Source organism: Schistocerca gregaria, chromosome 2 (assembly GCF_023897955.1).
Source record: "Schistocerca gregaria isolate iqSchGreg1 chromosome 2, iqSchGreg1.2, whole genome shotgun sequence".
NCBI lineage: Eukaryota > Metazoa > Arthropoda > Insecta > Orthoptera > Acrididae > Schistocerca > Schistocerca gregaria.
Window position 1 is genome coordinate 703,381,867 of NC_064921.1, and position 19,224 is coordinate 703,401,090.

The 19,224-nt window shown below is 43.3% G+C and overlaps 1 protein-coding gene across 3 annotated transcripts in view; it reads left to right on the forward strand.

Annotated features, from left to right (window-relative positions):
- LOC126334813 (cuticle protein 21-like) overlaps nucleotides 1-14,461 on the forward strand; it is a 52,320-nt gene extending 37,859 nt beyond the window's left edge. For 2 of the 3 annotated variants that reach the window (XM_049997452.1, XM_049997450.1), the window contains exon 3: nucleotides 14,246-14,461. In XM_049997452.1, the coding sequence (XP_049853409.1) occupies nucleotides 14,246-14,371 (126 nt within the window). In that variant the 3' untranslated portion in view covers nucleotides 14,372-14,461. Of the gene's footprint in view, nucleotides 1-11,881; nucleotides 11,923-13,765 lie in introns of those variants that run through there. The other variant, XM_049997451.1, reaches the window with a different exon arrangement.
- Nucleotides 14,462-19,224: the final 4,763 nt, after the last annotated feature.

The following is a 19,224-nucleotide window of genomic DNA, read 5'->3' on the forward strand; positions in this document are numbered from 1 at the left end:
AATTTCCAGGAGTGTATTAATCACAGATATAACACTTCTAAACTATCGTAGTACCAGAGCTCCAAACGCTAGTAGAAAGCACTGACGCTCAAATCGTTAGAGGCAGTGAAAGCTGGCTGAAGCCGGAGACAACGAAACTTTGTCTCGAAACTTGGCAGAAATACAGAGAGATTCTGGTCCTATGTAAAGCATGCTGCCGTCAAGACTCAATCAATGCTTTCTCTGCGTGATAGCAATGGATATCCGGTCGATGACAGTGCTGCTAAAGCAGAGCTACTAAACACAGCCTTCGGAAATTCGCTCGCCAAAAAAGACGAAGTAAACATTCCAGAATACGAATCAAGAACAGCTGCTACCATGAGTAATCAGCAGTAGATATCCTCGGAGTAGAAAAGCAACTTAACTCACTTAATAAAAGCAAGTCTTCTGCACCAGACTGTATACCAGTTAGGTTCCTTTCAGAATATACTAATGCAATAGCCCAATACTTAACAGTCATGTACAACCGCTAGCCTGGCAAAAGATCCATATTCAAAGACTGCAAAGTTGCACAAGTCACACCAATATTCAAAAAATGATTCAAATGGCTCTGAGAACTATGGGACTTAACATCTGAGGTCATCAGTCCCATAGAACTTAGAACTACTTAAACCTAACTAACTTAAGGACATCACACACATCCATGCCCGAGGCAATCGCGCGATTCCGGACTGAAGCGCGTAGAACCGCTCGGCCACCGCGGCCGGATCACACCAATATTCAAGAAAGGGAGTAGGAGTAATCTACTAAATCACATACCCATATCATTAACGTCAATGTGCAGCGTGTACGAACATTACGAATTACCTCGCAGAAAACGGTCTTTTAACGCCCTGTCAACACGGGTTCAGAAAGCATATTTCTTGTGAAACACAACTAGCTCTGTCCTCTCACCAATTGGCAGGGGATTTCAATTTTATTCCGCATTTCTAGATTTCCATATGGTTTTCAACACCATAGCTCAGAAACGGCTTGTGATCAAACTGCGTGCTTATGGAATATTGTCTCAGTTATATGACTGGATTCGTGATTTCCTATCAGAGATGACACAGTTCGTAGTGACTGATGGAAAGTCATCACGTAACACAGAAGTGATTTTTCGCTTTCCCGAAGATTGTTTAATAGGCCGTCTGCTGTTCCTCAGCTATATAAACGATTTAGAAGACAATCTGAGCACCAGTCTTTGATTGTTTTCAGATGATGCTGTCGTTTACCGCCTAGTAAAGTCATTAGAAGATCAAAACAAATTGCAAAACGATTTAGAGAAGATATCTTTATGGCGCGGAAAATGGTAGTTGACCCTAAATAATGCAATGTGTGAGGTATCAACATTAGCGCTAAAAAGAATGCGTCAAACTTCGGTTACACGATTAAACAGTCAAATCTAGAGGCCGTAAGATCAGTTAAATACCCTGGAATTATAATTACGGACAACGTAAATTGGAAAATGTTGTGGGGCAGGCGAATCAAAGACTGAGTTTTTTTGGCAGAACACTTAGAAGATGCAACAGATCTACTAAAGAGACTGCCTGCACTCTGTTTATTCGACCTCTTTTGGAGCAATGCTACGCGGTGTGAGATCATTTCCAGACAGTGTTAACGAAGTGTATCGATAAAGTTCAAAGAAGGGCAGCACTTATCACGTTTTGTATCATCGAGAAATAGGGGAGAGAGTGTCACGGATACTATACAGAATTTGGAGTGGACATCATTAAAACAAAGGCGTTTCTCGTTGCGGCAGTATCACCTAACCTAATTTCAATCACCAACTTTCTCCTCCGAATGTGAAAATATTTTCTTGACGCCAACCTACCTAGGAGGATACGACCATCATAATAAAATAAGGGAAACCGGAGCTCGTACGGTAAGGCACAGGTGTTAGTTTTCTCCCCACTTCTTCGAGAGTGGTATAATAGAGAATTATTGTGGAGGTGGGACGATGAACACCCCGCCAGGTACATGAGTGTGATGTACAGAGTATTCAACTAGATGTAGATGTAAAACATAACAGCAAAAGAAAAATTACTGCGAACTCCGGGAGAAACAACTATGGCAGTACTTTTCGATCAGGTATGCAGCTGCCGTCAGACTTCAAGCAAAATGTGATAATTCCAGTATCAAAAAAGGAGTGTGTTGTTAAGTATTTAATAAGGCACAGCTGCAGGACACAAACACGAATTAGCTTAGGAAGAATGGAACAGCTGGTCAATTTCGTTTCAGGAGAAATACAGGAACGTGTGAGGCAATACAGACCTTACGACTCGTCTTACCAGATATGTTGAAGTAAGACTTTTATTTAGCAATTGTAGATCATCATCATCATCATCATCATTTAAGACTGATTGTGCCTTTCAGCGTTCAGTCTGGAGCATAGGCCCCCTTATAAAATTCCTCCATGATGCCCTATTCAGTGCTAACATTGGTGCCTCTTCTGATGTTAAACCTATTACTTCAAAATCATTCTTAACCGAATCCAGGTACCTTCTCCTTGGTCTGCCCCGACTCCTCCTACCCTCTACTGCTGAACCCATGAGTCTCTTGGGTAACCTTGATTCTCTCATGCGTGTAACATAACCCCACCATCTAAGCCTGTTCGCCCTGACTGCTACATCTATAGAGTTCATTCCCAGTTTTTCTTTGATTTCCTCATTGTGGACACCCTCCTGCCATTGTTCCCATCTACTAGTACCTGCAATCATCCTAGGTACTTTCAAATCCGTAACCTAAATCTTATTGATAAGGTAACCTGAATCCACCCAGCTTTCGCTCCCATACAACGAGATTGGTCAAAAAATTGAACGGTGCACAGATAACTTAGTCTTGGTACTGACTTCCTTCTTGCAGAAGAGAGTAGATCGTAGCTGAGCGCTCACTGCATTAGCTTTGCTACACCTCGCTTCCAGTTCTTTCACTATGTTGCCATCTTGTGAGAATATGCATCCTAAGTACCTGAAACCGTCCACCTGTTCTAACTTTGTTCCTCCTATTTGGCACTCAATCCGTTTATATTTCTTTCCCACTGACATTACTTTCGTTTTAGAGATGCTAATCTTCATACCATAGTACTTACATTTCTGATCTAGCTCTGAAATATTACTTTGCAAACTTTCAATCGAAGCTGCCATCACAACTAAGTCATCCGCATATGCAAGACTGCTTATTTTGTGTTCGCATATCTTAATCTCACCCAGCCAGTCTATTGTTTTCAACATATGATCCATAAATAATATGAACAACAGTGGAAACAGGTTGCAGCCTTGTTTTACCCCTGAAACTACTCTGAACCATGAACTCAATTTACCGTCAACTCTAACTGCTGCCTGACTATCCACGTAAAGACCTTTAATTGCTTGCAAAAGTTTGCCTCCTATTCAATAATCTCGTAGAACAGACAATAACGTCCTCCTAGGAACCCGGTCATATGCCTTTTCTAGATCTATAAAGCATAAATACAATTCCCTGTTCCACTCATAACACTTCTCCATTATTTGCTAAAGATTTGGTCCTGACAACCTCTAAGAGGCCTAAATCCACACTGATTTTCATCCAATTGGTCCTCAACTAATACTTGCACTTTGCTTTCAACAATACCTGAGAAGATTTTACACACAATGCTGATTAAAGAGATACCTCTGTAGTTGTTACAATCTTTTCTGTTTCCATGTTTAAAGATTGGTGTGATTACTGCTTTTGTCCAGTCTGATGGAACCTGTTCCGACTCCCAGGCCATTTCAATTATCCTGTGTAGCCATTTAAGACCTGACATTCCACTGTATTTGATGAGTTCCGACTTAATTTCATCCACCCCAGCTGCTTTATTGCACTGAAATCGACTGACCATTTTCTCCACTTCCTCAAATGTGATCCTATTTCCATCATCATTCCTATCCCATTCTACCTCAAAATCTGAAACATTTCTGATCGTATTTTCACCTACATTCAGCAGCTCTTCAAGATATTCCCTCCATCTGCCCAAGGAATCCACAGGATTCACCAGCAGTTTCCCTGAGCTGTCCAAAATACTTGTCATTTCCTTCTTACCTCCCTTTCGAAGACTGCTAATCACACTCCAGAATGGTTTTCCAGCAGCTTGACCCATAGTCTCCAACCTGTTTCCAAAGTCTTCCCAAGATTTCTTCTTGGATGCTGCAATTATGTGTTTGGCTTTGTTTCTTTCATCAACATAACTTTCTCTGTCTGAGTTCTAGTTTGTAGCCATTTTTGATACGCCTTCTTTTTCCTTTTACAGGCTGCCTTGACTGTGTCATTCCACCAAGCTGTTTGCTTCATCCTACTTTTACATACTACTGTTCCAAAACATTCTTTAGCCACTTCTAGTGCTGTGTCCCGGTACCTTGTCCATTCCTTTTCCAATGACTATAATTGACTACATTCAACTAACTGGTACCTTTCTGAGATCGCTGTTAGGTACTTGTGCCTGATTTCCTTATCCTGAAGCTTCTCCACTCTTATCCTCCTACATATGGACCTGACCTCCTACACTTTCGGCCTCACAATCCCAATTTCACTGCGGATTAAATAATGATCAGTGTCATCAAAGAATCCCCTGAATACACGTGTGTCCCTCACAGACTTCCTGAATTCCTGATCTGTTATTATATAGTCAATGAGAGATCTGGCTCCCCTGCCTTCCCAAGTATACCGGTGAATGTTCTTATGTTTAAAAAAGGAGTTTGTGATTACTAAGCCCATACCGGCACAGAAATCCAAGAGCTGTTTCCCGTTCCTGTTGGCCTCCATATCCTCTCCAAATTTACCCATAACCATTTCATACTCTTCTGTCCGATTTCCAATCCTGGCATTAAAATCACACATGAGCAGAACACTGTCCTTGTCCTTTACTCTAACAACTACATCACTGAGTGCCATCTTATCTTGACCTGTCCCTTCACAATGCGAATATACTGACACAATCCTAATTTTCTTGCTAGACACTGTCAAATCTATCCACATCAGTCGTTCGATTACATACCTTATTGCAACTACGCTGGGTTCCATTTCCTTCATGATGTAAAGCCCTACACCCCATTGTGCTATTCCTGCTTTGACTCCTGACCGGTAGACCTTGTATTCTCCCACTTCCTCTTCTTTCTCACCCCTTAGCCGAATGTCACTAACAGCTAAAACGTCCAGCCCCATCTTACTCGCAGCCTCTGCCAGCTCTACCTTCTTCCCAAAGTAGCCCCCATTGATATTAATAGCTCCCCATCTCATTTGCATTTGTTTGCCAAGTAGTATCTTAGGAGTCCCTGGTTTGTCAGTTAGAGGTGGGACTCTGTCACCTCCATAGGTCCGAGGCATTTTGCTCTGATTATTGCCAGCATCATATTTAAAGTACGAGGGAAGCAGGTTGCTAGACTTACTTGTCCCGAGTCCCATTGGGTTTTATCCCTAACGGCTGAGGGACTAACCGGTGGATTTGGTAGTCTTTGCCGTATGAGCACAAAGGTGACCACGACCCAGAATATGTCCGAGATGCCCAGCCTTATTCCAAAGTAACTGGTATCCCGACTGTCTGGACCACTTACTTGGCCACTCATACGTTGCCGGTAGTTCATGAACTAGGACATGACTGCAGGAACCCACACTATGAACCACAACAATTGTAGATTTAGAAAAAAATTGTTAAAGTTCAACAGCAATACATTCTTTGAAACTCAGAAGTCATTAGGGGTATAATTCAGGTAACAAAAGGTGATTATGCCTTTCAAAAGGTGATTTACGACTTGTGCAGAAATTATATAACAATGGTAAGACTCTAAGGACATGAAAGTGAGGCAGTCGTTGAAGAAAGCCTGAGAGTTGATAGTATCAGCCGATCAGTCTGCACAGCTAAGTTTAATTCAACGGGTAATTACTTGAAAAGTGGTTAAAAGATATAAATGGGTAATAGGGTATAGTCAAGTGTTGTTGGAAGAAATAAAGTAGGAAATGAGACATCAGAAGTAGTAGAACCTCTCCGTCTACAAGCCACAAGTGATCCATCGGGACCATCCGACCGCCGTGTCATCCTCAGGGAAGGATGCGGATAGGATGGGCACGGGGTCAGCACACCACTGTCCCAGGCGTTCTGATGATATTCTTGACTGAAGCCGCTACTATTCGGTCGAGTAGCTCCTCAAATAACATCACGAGGCTGGGTGCACCCCGAAAAATGGCAACAGCGCTTGGCGGCCTGGATGGTCACCCATCCAAGTGTCGACCACGCCCGACAGTGCTTAACTTCGGTGATCTCACGGGAATCGGTGTATGCACTGCGGCAAGGCCTTTGCCGCAGAAGTAGTAGAAGGAATTTTCTTATTCCTGCATCAAATGATGGTAGAAGTACAAGGGATTGAAATACAGACTGACGATGGGCAAAAAAGACAAATGTCTCTTAAAAAGAGGAATGTGCTAACAGTGAGAAGAAACATACTTTTCAGAAAGTGCGAGAATCATCCGAAAATTTACCTCTGTTAGGCTACAAACAAAATAGTGGACTACTTAATACACACGTATTAGGAAAATCATAAAACTCCAACTACAGAATCACCATCAAAGCATCTGTCACCTCTCTTAATAAGAAGACAAATCCCATCTGCAGAAATTTCTGCCGCCTGTGACTGTAGCCATTTCGGAACACAATCTCGAATTTCTTGGCCGGATTCAAAGTCAGTTTTCCATTTTCATGAATAAGTGGAAATGACTTGGCGCCAAGTCTAGCCAGTAGAATGGATGTTCAAAAATGTTCTGTTCGGACTGATGCGATAATTTTTGTTTACCGCCTAGAGTGTGGGTGAGCATTATCGTGCGGAAAGACTTCACCGTCGCTCTAGTGCCGCGTCTTTCTTCTCACTTTTCTAAGTGTCTCATGACAGGCTGTAGAATTGACTGCCATTTCCCTTTCCGTAACATGCACCAAACAGATTCTTTTAGGATCTCAATTAATGGCAGTCATAACCCGGCTTGCAGAGATTGGTAAGCGTTTTGCGGTTTGACTGGCGAGGCGTTGCGTCTCCCTACAATTGATTGAATAGGAAACCTGTGTCGTGTCACCGGTTACGATTCCGTTGAGTATAGGTTTTCTCCTTGTGCGTCGAGTGAAGAAAAGAGTCCAGAGAAGGAGTCATCCGTTGAGTTTAATGGTTCTCAGAAAGGAGTTATAGTAACACAATTCTTTACTTACGATCTGATGCAAGAAACTCTTGGAAACTTGTCCGGCAGTGGAGAAATCAGTCTGCAATACTAAGAGTTCTGTGGCCGACAGAAATAATGACAATAGCGTTACCCAGAGCTAATTCGAACTGTAACGTTTAAGATCGCAATATTGTCGGCGGAGCGGCAGAAAGCTAAGTTTAACAGAAAGCAGAACGTAAACAGCCCGTGCAACTGTTTTTCACTTACAATTAAGCAATATCGGCTTGACAAGGAGCGACATCATATAATGAGATGCGCGATCTTCAACGGTTGTGAACACGCATGAACGATCTACGACAGGCAAAGCTGCGAGACAAACATCGATCCATTGAAATGCCAGTCGACAGCTACAAAGTGGGTCAAATGACTCTGAGTACTATAGGACTCAACATCTGAGGTCACCAATCCTCTAGAACTTATAACTACTTAAACCTAACTAACCTAACGACATCACACACATCAATGCCCAAGGCAGGACACAAACCTGCGCCCGTAGCAGCAGCGCGGACTGAAGTGCCTAGAACCGCTGGGTCAAAACGGCCAGCTCGAAAGCTACATTTACGGATAATGAGGGAGGAAGCGAGACACCAGTGTGTCATAGATTGTAGTTTCATAAAAACTTTATACATGCGCCGGCAAAATCGTCCACCCAATTTTAGAACATTATTTGATGAGTACTAACCAATACGAACATAATGACGATGAAGTTACTTGTAACTCGATGTCATTACTCCTAAAACAACACTACGTCATCACTTTGGCACTGAATGTAGCTATAAAACAAAAGCAAACGAGCTACTGAGGAAATACACGGGTTTTTATCGCGTAAAAAGCTGAGAAAAGCACAAATGTTACAACTGAATAAAGCTGGTAGAAGAAGCAAAAGAAAAAATTTGTTATCTCTAAAAAATGCTAATCCATCAAAATCGGAGGTTAGTCCAACTATAGAGACTGGAAAGAATTTTAATCAGGTTAGTGTGTCCTGCATTTGAAATACTGAACTTTCAACTTATTCAAAAACTGTAATTTTACGAGTTTTATAGTTTGTAAATAATAATCAAGGGAATCGTTAGGAAAGCGATAATTGGTTGTAACAACGACAATACACTATAAATTTTAACTTATCTCTCCCTCTCACACACACTGTCTATCTCCCTCCCCCGTGAAGACAACAGTGTTGTTGTAATATCTTTTGCTGGAGAGAGGTCACTGAAAACACAAAACGGTAATTTACAAAAAGTTGAAAATATCACCAAAAACAAATCTCAGGTATTGTTCACATCTGTCAGTGTCCACATTCTTTTCTTTTTTTTAAAACAAAAAGTGTCGTTGGCACGAAGTTGATGACATAGGTGCTGTAATCTATTTTGGAAAGAATGATGGGCCAAATACTCTTGGAATAAATATCCCAGTTAAGTACAGATAAACTTCAGAAAACCACAGTAAACTAAAATGAGGGTAACAGTTGGATTATAGTCAACGTGGAAGCAGTAGTCCTTGATGTTGTTGTGGTTTTCAGTCCAAAGACTGGTTTCATGCAGCTCCCCATTCTACTCTTTCCTGTTCAAGCTTCTTCCTCTCCGAGTAACTACTAGATTTTAACCTCCCATTCTCCCCTCCAGTACTACGATGGTGGTCCCTTGATGCCTCAGAATATGTCCTACCAACCGAGTCCTCCTTTTAGTCAGGTTGGACCACAAATTTCTCTTCTCTCCAATTATATTCAGTACCTCCTCATTAGCTACGTGATCTACCCATCTGTTCTTCAGCATTCTTCTGTAGCAACACATGTCAAAAGCTTTTATTCTCTTTTTGTCTAAATTTTTTATCGTACATGTTTCACTTCCATACATGACTACACTCCATACAAATACTTACAGGAAGACGTTCATGACACTTAAATCTATACTCGACCTTAACAAATATCTCTTCTTTAGAAATGCTTTTTTGCCATTGCGAGTTTACATTCTATATCCTCCCTGTTTCGAGCATCATCAGTTATTTTGCTTCCCAAATAGCAAAACTCGTCTACTACTTAAAATGTCTCATTTTCTGATGTAATTCCCTCAGCATCACCTTATTTAATTCGACTACATTCCATTATCCTCGTTTTGCTTTTGTTGATGCTCAGCTTATATCCTCCTCCTAAGACACTATCCATTCCGTACAACTACTCTTCCAAGCTCTTTCCTGTCTCTGACACAATTACAATGTCACCGGCAAACCTCAAAGCTTCTTTTACACCGAATGGATTTTAATTCCTACTCCAAATTTTTCTATTGTTTCCTTTACTGCTTGCTCAGTGTACAGATTGAATAACAACGGGAAGAGGCAACAACCCTGTCTCACTTCCTTCTCTAACATTGCTTCCCTCTTGTGCTCCTCGAATCTTACAACTGCCATCTCGTTTCTAAACAAATTGTAAATAGCTTTCCGTTCCCTATATTTTAACCCTACCACCTTTGGAATTTGAAAGAGAATATTCCAGTCAACATTGTCCAAAGCTTTTCTCTGAGTCTACAAACACTATAAACATAGGTTTATCCTTCCTTAACCTATCTTCTGAGAGAATCGTAGGATCAGTACTGCCTCGGGTGTTCCTACATTTCTCCGGAATCCAAACTGATATTCCCTGAGGTCGGCTTCTACCAGCTTTCCCATTCTCCTATATAGGATATGTGTTAGTATTTTGCAAACGCGACTTATTAAACTGACATTTCTGTAATTTTCATACCTGTCAACGCTTGGTTTCTTTGGAATTGGAACTACTATTTTCTTATTGAAGTCGGAGGGTATTTCACCTGTCTCAGACATCATGCTCACCAGATTGAGGAGTTTTGTCACGGCTGGCTCTGCCAAGGCTATCAGTAGCTCTAACGAAATGTCTACTCCCGAGGTCTTGTTTCGACTTAAGTCTTTCAGTGCTTTGTCAAAATCTTTGGCCGGCCGGGAAGGCCAAGCGGTTCTAGTCGCTACAGTCTGGAACCGCACGACCGCTTCGGTTTCAGATTTGGGTATGGATGTTTGTGATGTCCTTAGGTTAGTTAGGTTTAAGTATTTCTAAGTTCTAAGTGACTGACGACGTCAGAAGTTAAGTCCCATAGTGTTCAGAGACTTTTTTTTTCAAATTCTTCTCGCAGTATTTTATCTCTCTTCTCATCTTCATCTACGTCCTCTTCCATATCCATAAGCTTGTCCTGAAGTACATCTCCCATGTATAGACCCTCTGTATACTCCTTTCATCTTCCTGCTTCCCCTTCTTTGCTTAGGACTGTTTTTCCATCTGACGTCTTGATATTCAAACAGGTGGTTCCCTTTTTAATTATCCCCTTTTAATTTTCTATACGCAACATCTACACCCTTACATTTGTCCTCTAGCCATTCCTGCTCAACCATTTTGCACTTCCTCTCGATTCCATTTTTTAGACATTTTTATTCGCTTTCACCTACCTGATTTATAGCAATTTTATACTTTCTCCTTTCATTGATGAAATTCAATATCTCTTGTGTTGTCCAATGATTTCTATTACCCCTCTTCTTTTTACCTACTTGGTCCTCTGCTGCCTTCACTGTTTTATCTCTCAAAGCTACTATTCCTCTTCATCTGTATTCCTTTCCCCTGTTCTTATCAGTCATTCCCTAATGCTCCATCTGAAACTGTCTGCAATCTTCAGTGTTTTCAGCTTATCCAGCTACCATCTACGTAAATTCCTACCTTTTTGCAGTTTCTTCAATTTTAATCTGCAGTTCATAAACTATAAATTGTGGTCAGAGTCCATATCTGCCCCTGGAAATGTCTTATAATCTAAAACCTTGTTCCGAAATCTCTGTCTTACAACTATATAATCAATCTGAAACCTCCCGGTGACTCCAGATCTCTTCCGCCTATACAGCCTTCTTTCATGACCCTTAAACCAACTGTTAACTGCGATAAAATTATGCACTGTGCAAAATTCTACCAGCTGGATTCCTCTTTCGTTCCTTTCCCCCAGTGCATATTCACACACTACTTTTCCTTCTCTTCCTACTATCGAATTTCAGTCCTCCACGACTATTAAATTTTCGTCGCCCTTAACTATCCGAATAATTAATTTTATCTCATCATACATTTCCTCACTCTCCTCATCATCTGCGGAGCTGTTGGCATATAAACTTGCACTGCTATGGTGGGTGTGAGCTTCGTGTGTCTTGGCTATAATAATACGTTCACTATTCTGTTCGTAGTAGCTTATCCTTCTTCCTATTTTGTTACTCATTATTAAACCTACTCCTTCATTGCCCCTGTTTGATTTTGTATATATAACCCTGTATTTACTTGACCAGAAGTCCTGTTCCTCCTGCCACCGAACTTCACTGATTCCACTTTGATATGTTGACTGTGTTACTGTAATAAAACATAACTGAGTGCTCCAAATATTTCGATCAGTATTACCAGAATGGCAGTGATCTCTCTGTTAAATGTCTTGAATTCCAGCCGGATTGCATTTCGTAGCGGACGGCTGTGTCTCAATTGGGGTAGGTGTGCCTACGGCTTGCCTTGGCCGAAGGCCGTCATCCACGCCACGCGTTGCGAAAACGCGGGCTGCGCCCCGCCACGCCTGGCGCGGGTATATAACTGGCAGCCGGACAGTGCATCGTCAGTCCAGCGCTCTACTCAGCGAGAAACTCACCGACATGGCCTGCAAGGTGGGTGCCGCCGGAAGACTGCACAGCTTACACCTGCCGACTGTGCTTCCAGTGTCAATACATCAGTGGTGTTACAGTTCCGTCATGTGCTTCGAATTTGACAGCGTATTGCCAGCTGCAATCACAGCAGTGCCGACACAGACGTGAATATGTAGGACTCTGTACAAACTCGACACGAACATTATGTAGGATTCAGCGCCTTGGACTGGCTGGTCAGTCTGATTGTTTTAGATTAGCTAGTGGGGAACTACACGCATTGTGGAAAGGGGATGTGGAACTTTCGGACTCTCGAAGATACCGAGTAGAGAATTCCAAAGGTAAGAAGGAAAGTAGAACATCTCGTCAATGATAGGTCAACGGATATGCAGCATTATCTCATAATAAACATAAATGGAGAAAGGAATCGGTCATGGATCCCGTTGAAGGAACTGAAGAAGTATTTACTTCAAGCGATAGAGGGAATTTATGGAAAATTTAAATCAGGTTGAATGGAGCAGAACACGAGTCCAAAGTCAAGTGAATACTTCCCCGAAAAAAAAAAAAAAAAAATCCCACCCTCACGTGGACAAGCACAAGCCTGTTTCCAAAATCTTAGCAGATTAAAGTCACAGGAGAAACGTTTACGAGCGAAAATTACTAACAGTGGGACTTAAGGACTTACTGAAGATTAATGATGGATACAAATTTCAATTTGGATCTACACCACTTTCCTCAGTACTATATATCCTTGAGAGTCAGCCGAGCGCATTACGAGCAGGGTGAGGGGTGCCAAGGTAACTCAGTTATTAAGTAGATACCCTTTGCAAAGAAAGGATACGCATTTCATTCGAACCCCATCACCCATCTTTAATGTACTAGGAAATTTCATTATAAAGTCCGTCATGTCTCAATGAGAGTGACATCAGTTTTTGCAACCGTCAAAAAATAAGATTTTTAGAAGATGGCAGTGGTTCTTTCTTCCAAGTAAAGTTCATGGACAGACATCACACAACTACAGTTGAAGACAGAAAAATAACGCTAGCCATACTAGCACTCTGTTGCGACATTGGACATAGCAAGTTCTCGTGCGTTTTGCGATACTGTGTCATTAAACTGAAGTCGCAGACGTAACAATACTATGTAGCTATTGTGGATTAGAAAGATGTTAAATACCAAAGTAATGCCGTAATGATGATTATCATAGTAGACTTCTAATGGTCAAGACGGTTTTATACGGCAGCTTCAAAATGGATCTTCAAAACGCCAGTGACTTGCCCTTTTCCATCCATGCTACTTACATACCCATGTAATTACACGTCCTCAACCCGCCAGGTTAGCCGAGAGCGCTAATGCGCTACTTTCGCAACTCAGATACACGCCGCCCGCGGATCAAATCCGCCTGGCAAATTACCGACGTCGACCGGTGTACCGGCCAGCCTGGATGTGATTTTTAGGTCTTTTTCCACATCCCTCTAGGTGAATACCGGGCTGGACCTGCGTTCCGCCTCAGTTACACGACTCACAGACATCTGAACTCGTTCGCAGTATTCCATGGAGTACACCGGACGCATACACCTGGGGTACACTAATTCCGTCCCAGGGGGTACAGGTGGCAGCAGGAAGGGCATCCAGTCACCACTTAAAATTAGCCTGCCAAATCCCCTCCTAACCATGCCGACCCTGTGAAACAGCGGGACAAGGCACCAGCAAAAGAAAGAAAGATAATTACATCTCCTCACTTAGCTTTAAAAACGCCGCTAAAGAACGCACATAGAACTAAGTAAATGTAAAGATTTAATTTATAGACTGCCTCAGAAGTAAATGAAGCTAGACACTATTAACTGACAGATCTCCTGTGTTTCAGCTGATCGTCCTCGCCGCCTTCGTGGCCGTAGCCCGTGCTGGCTACCTGGGAGCCCCCGCCGTGGTCGCCCCCGGCCCAGCCATCGCCGCCCGCGCTTACGCCGCCCCTCTGGCCTATGCCGCCCCCGCACTCCACGCTGCTCCCGTGGCATACGCCGCCCCCGCGCTGCGTGCCGCCCCCCTCGCCGTCGCCCCCGCCGTGAGAGCCGCCCCCGTCGCCGTCGCCGCCCCCGCCGCCGTCGCCGCCGAGTACGACCCCAACCCCCAGTACAGCTACGCCTACAGCGTGCAGGACGCCCTCACCGGTGACTCCAAGAACCAGCAGGAGAGCCGCAGCGGTGACGTCGTCCAGGGCAGCTACAGCCTGGTCGAGCCCGACGGCTCCATCCGCACCGTCGACTACACCGCCGACCCCGTCAACGGCTTCAACGCCGTCGTTCACAAGGAGGCCGGTGCCCACCCCGCCCCCGTCGTCGCCAAGGTGGCCGCCCCCGTCGCCTACGCCGCCCCCGCCGTCGCCAAGATCGCCGCCCCTGTGGCCTACGCCGCCCCGGCCATTGCTAAGTACGCTGCCCCACTTGCCTATGGCAAAGCCATCCTGGGCTAAGCTGTATAAATAGAATGTATTTATTGTGTGTGTGAATGCGTTTTGTATGCTATCATAAACATAACGAATAAAATTCGTTAACAAAAAGAATCCATTATTGTGTTTTACTTCATATGTCTGCTTTCAATGTGCATTAATGTCAGACAATACTACAGTACAGTGGAAGGTACATTTCGCACCCAAAGATTAACACTACTGGGATACAATGTTCCTAAAATGTTTTCCTTCGACACAGTAATGAGCCGTTCTAGTTTGTCGCTTAGAGCTATTGAAGCGATCACGTAGTGGCTGTTTCCTGCGCGCGTGTCGTTCTCTCAAAGTAAAGCGTTCACTGGGAGGCGCCGCACGTGCCCAAACGGCCGAAGGGCACAAATTATTTTTGTGGAGGAGGACATACGTTCACATCAATAGCGCCGCAAGCAATCGCTGTGCTCTTCCAGTGTAGAGTCTGAAGCTGAAGATGACGGTCCATCTTTTGCTGCAGCACTGTGTGTCAGTGAAGAAATGAGCGATGATGATGAAACTTTTGTTTGTGTACTGCTTGATGAAGAGGAAAAGAAGAAACCTGGCGGAATGGGTTCTGGTGAACAATATGCACCTCAAAGGACAGGGTCATGTAGATTTCATACTCTCTTTCCAGATTTCATGGAAGATAATTTATTTTTTCGGTGTGGTATCATCGAACAGCTTACGAGAAATTTACTTCTGTCCTTGAATTACTCAAAATGGTTCAAATGGCTCTAAGCACTATGGGACTTAACATCGGAGGTCGTCAGTCCCCTAGACATAGAACTACTTAAACCTAACTGACCTAAGGACATCACACACATCCATGCCCGAGGCAGGATACTAACCGGCGACCATAGTAGCAGCGCGGTTCCCGACTGAAGCGCCTAGAACAGCTCGGTCACAGCAGCCGGGTTAAGGAAGTTCGTGTTTCCTTCACATGTCATCTCCTGATGATTCTGATGATTCATCAGCAATCTTCACTTCTGTTGCGGATGCTCTGTAACGTACTATTCGTTCTGTTTCGATATGTTACCACAATATGAAAATGTTTTTACCGTTTTTGATAGACTGACGAAGAAATAGTTCAGCTTTGTCTCTCGTATTGTTTTTACTTCCCAAATATTTTCGTAGGGCAGCAGAAGCGAAAAGTTCTTCATTACCTTCTTTTTTCATGCCGCAGGCTTGTATGGTTTCCATAGTATTGCAGCTTACTGAACTCCTTTTTTGTCTTTTCGTTTATGTCGAAGTATTTGAGTGTTTAGTGTTGTTGTCTATAATTTTTTCATGTCCTTGATAAAGCGTTGCACGGTTCATTGAAGCTACTACCAAATCCCTGACCCTCTTGTAAATGCTGCCTTCTGACTGGTGTCGCAAAGTTCACAACGCGGTATTTGTTTGTGACGTCATCCGTAACAGCCGTACAGGCCGAATGGTTGCCGACACGACACTATTGGCCACGTTCTTCGCTGCTACTCCCGCGCGTCGCGGCCTAGAGCAAGCGCTCCAATTGCAGTTGCTGCAGAGGACACACGTCAGTGAGATGCATGCAGCGCATCCCAGTCAATGCACATAACTATTTTGGTATGTTAGTTACTATGACCGAATCTTATCGAAGTACTGCATTTATCTCTAAAAGGCACTAAAAATACAAAAGTTTCGTTGGAGACAGAGGTGACGGTCTCGGTGAAGTCGCCTTTGTCATGGATAAAAACATAACCTCCATCCCGGTTATTTCCAGTTAAATAATACAAATATTGACAAACGTAATTTCTAACCCCCGTAATTTCCAGTTACATAATGCCTATATTGATATTTTATCAGTTGATGCTACACTGAAGCGCCAAACAAACTGCTATAGCCATGCGTATTCATATGCAGAGATATATAAACAGGCAACGCCTACATAAGGCAACAAGTGTCTGCAAGTGTTTGGCGCAGTTGTTAGATCGATTACTGAGTTTCAACGTGGCGTTACAATCGGCGTAATGGGACAACTGTGGCTCCGTAGTAGCGATCAAGTGGGGATTTTCCCGTACGACCATTTCACGAGTGTGCCGTAAACCTCTGTAATCCCGTAAAACATCAAATCTCCGACATCGCTGCGACCAGAAAAAGATGCTGCAAGAACGGGACGAACGACGACTGAAGAGAATCGTTCAACGTGACAGAAGTGCATCCGTTCCGCAAATTGCTGCAGATTTCAATGCTGAATCATCGACGAGCGTCAGCGTGCGAAGCATTCAACGAAACATCATCGACGTGGGCTTTCGGAGCAGAAGGCCCACTCGTGTAGCCTGATGACTGCACGGCACAAAGCTTTACGCCTCGCCTGGGCCCGTCAACACCGTATTGGACTGTTGTTGACTGGAAACATGTTTCCTGGCGGACGAGTCTCATTTCAAAATGTATCGAGCGGATGGACGTGTACGGGTAAGGATACAATCTCATAAATCCATGGACCTTGCATGTCAGCAGGGAATTGTTCAAGCTGGTGTAGGCTCTGTAATGGTGTGGGGCGTGTGCAGTTGGAGTGATACGAGACCCCTGATACGTCTACATACGATTCTGACTGGTGAGCATCTTGTCTGATCACCTGCATCCATTCATGCCCATTGAGTATTCCGACGGACTTGACCAATTCCAGCAGGACAATGCGACACACCACACGTCCACAATTGCTACAGAGTGGCTGCAGGAGCACTCTTCTGGGTTTAAGCACTTCCGTTGGCCACCAGACTTCCTAGACATGAATATTATTGAGCATATCTGGGATTCTTTGAAACGTCCGGGTCATAGGAGATCTCCATCCCCTCGCACTCTTACGGATTTATGGACAGCCCTACCGGATTAATGGTGTCAATTCCCTCCAGCACTACTTCAGACGTTAGTTAGTGTTGCGCTCGAGGGGGCACTACACGTTATTAGGCAGGCGTGCCAGTTTTTTTTTTTTTTACTCTTCAGTGTATGAACTAACAAGATATCACGAATATTACTATCATATATTGTTCTCCTCACAGGCACCTTTCCGAAGGCACTTGGATCGCCTGTTCCAGCAGTTACCCGAAAAATGACTATTACGTGACGATATAAACTCACATAATGATCTGTGGGACGATCGTATAAATGTAATGGGATCGGGCTAGAAACTTCCACTGGTCGTTCTATTCAGTTCTGTTTAACACGAAACACACTACAAGATTCTTTACTCCATTTACACAGGAATCCTCCTCTTACAATGACGTCACATTAGTATCTCCTATTTCATCTCTGAAACGCTGGTGCATGCAGCTTTCTAAATGAGCAGCTATTTGGTAATAAAAATTTCTTTGAATCTTCCTGTTGTCCATCAGTATGGTCGTTCAAGTGATAGTAGAGCCGAAAAATTGTAAACACCTTTTGCTTTTCAAATTTCTTCGAATGAAATTTGGCCACACCCTGCATACCAGAACAAAAGCTACGGTCGCGCCTCGCGGATTCGTGAGTGAAGAATTTAATTGGCCATGGGGTGTCAGCAGTGGCGAATGCTGTCGAGACTGTAGTCTTGTTGCTCATCGAACTGCGAACTGTAGTCTTCGACCGCCCAACGGAAGGAATGGTTTCACTGGCGCCCTTTGTGCCACCTCCTCAGAGCTTTTCGTGTTTCATGAACATTTTTTTTTCTCCTGTGTCGACACCTAGCTGTCTGAACCGTCGCCGAGCCCGAGGGCGACGTAGCAGGGCGCCACTCTACTGCAACATTACAGAGGAAGGTTGCTGGCATCTTTGAGCTAAGTTTCAAATTTCTGCGTCGCAAAGGGAGACAGTTAGAGGGTATCGAAAAAATGACCTTTTAATTTTGTTGAACAGTGCACCTACGAGTACTACAAACATACGTATATGACGAGTACACAGATCACAAACGAAGGAGATTCGAAGCAGCAGCAAGCTGTCATACTCTGAACTGATACATCAACAAATATTGAAATTTTCAAATCTCGCATAGACAATGGGGAAACGTGAAGAGATATCTCTGTTAACATACACAGTCTAGCTCGCTATAGACTTTCGAAACTGGAACAGTAGAGACGACGTGAAGTCCTGAAAATATCGTCTGTACATAGTTAAAACATACTGCTCTGACTCGCTTATTGACTGTCATCTATGGATATTAGTAAAGTGGACAAGCTGCGACGAGCTCACGAGTTGCATGCGTAAGTACTAAAAACATATGGGTCTGACGTGGAATTATTGTCGCTAGATAATTGTAAGAAAATGGAGAATGATTTAAACGGTACCCCCATTCCATGCACTGAATAACAGCTCTATTTATGAGTACTGCCATGCTCAAAAGTATGTGAACGACCTGAATTGCGTGCCACCTGATATACGTGCGACTCACACAACGTATCTTTATTACGGGACAACTCATCTCTTTGCGGTACAGTCGTCTGTCTATGCAAAATGATTAGCACAAGAAACATTGTGGCAATCAATCCTGATGTAAATTACAACCACGACATTGCAAATATTAGGAAACACGTTATTAGAAACAGGACGGCTCTTAACACTTGTAACCTTAACTTTATTACAATTACTGTCATTTGAAAAGTATTGCTTCCATTACAATCTGAAAAAGCTGACTATCACGTAAATCATTCAGTAATACTTTTTTAAGAAACGTTTTGAGAACGTGATCAGTTACTTGTACGCATGTTTGAACTTTAAATGGCGTGACAAACGTTTTTGTTCTGGATGTATACTCAAACCCAGCACCTATAGCCAAGGCTATCCAAGCAAAGCTTTCGTACATGATCAAGACTCAATCACTCCAACGATCGTCATTGCTGACTACGCACAAAGAGACG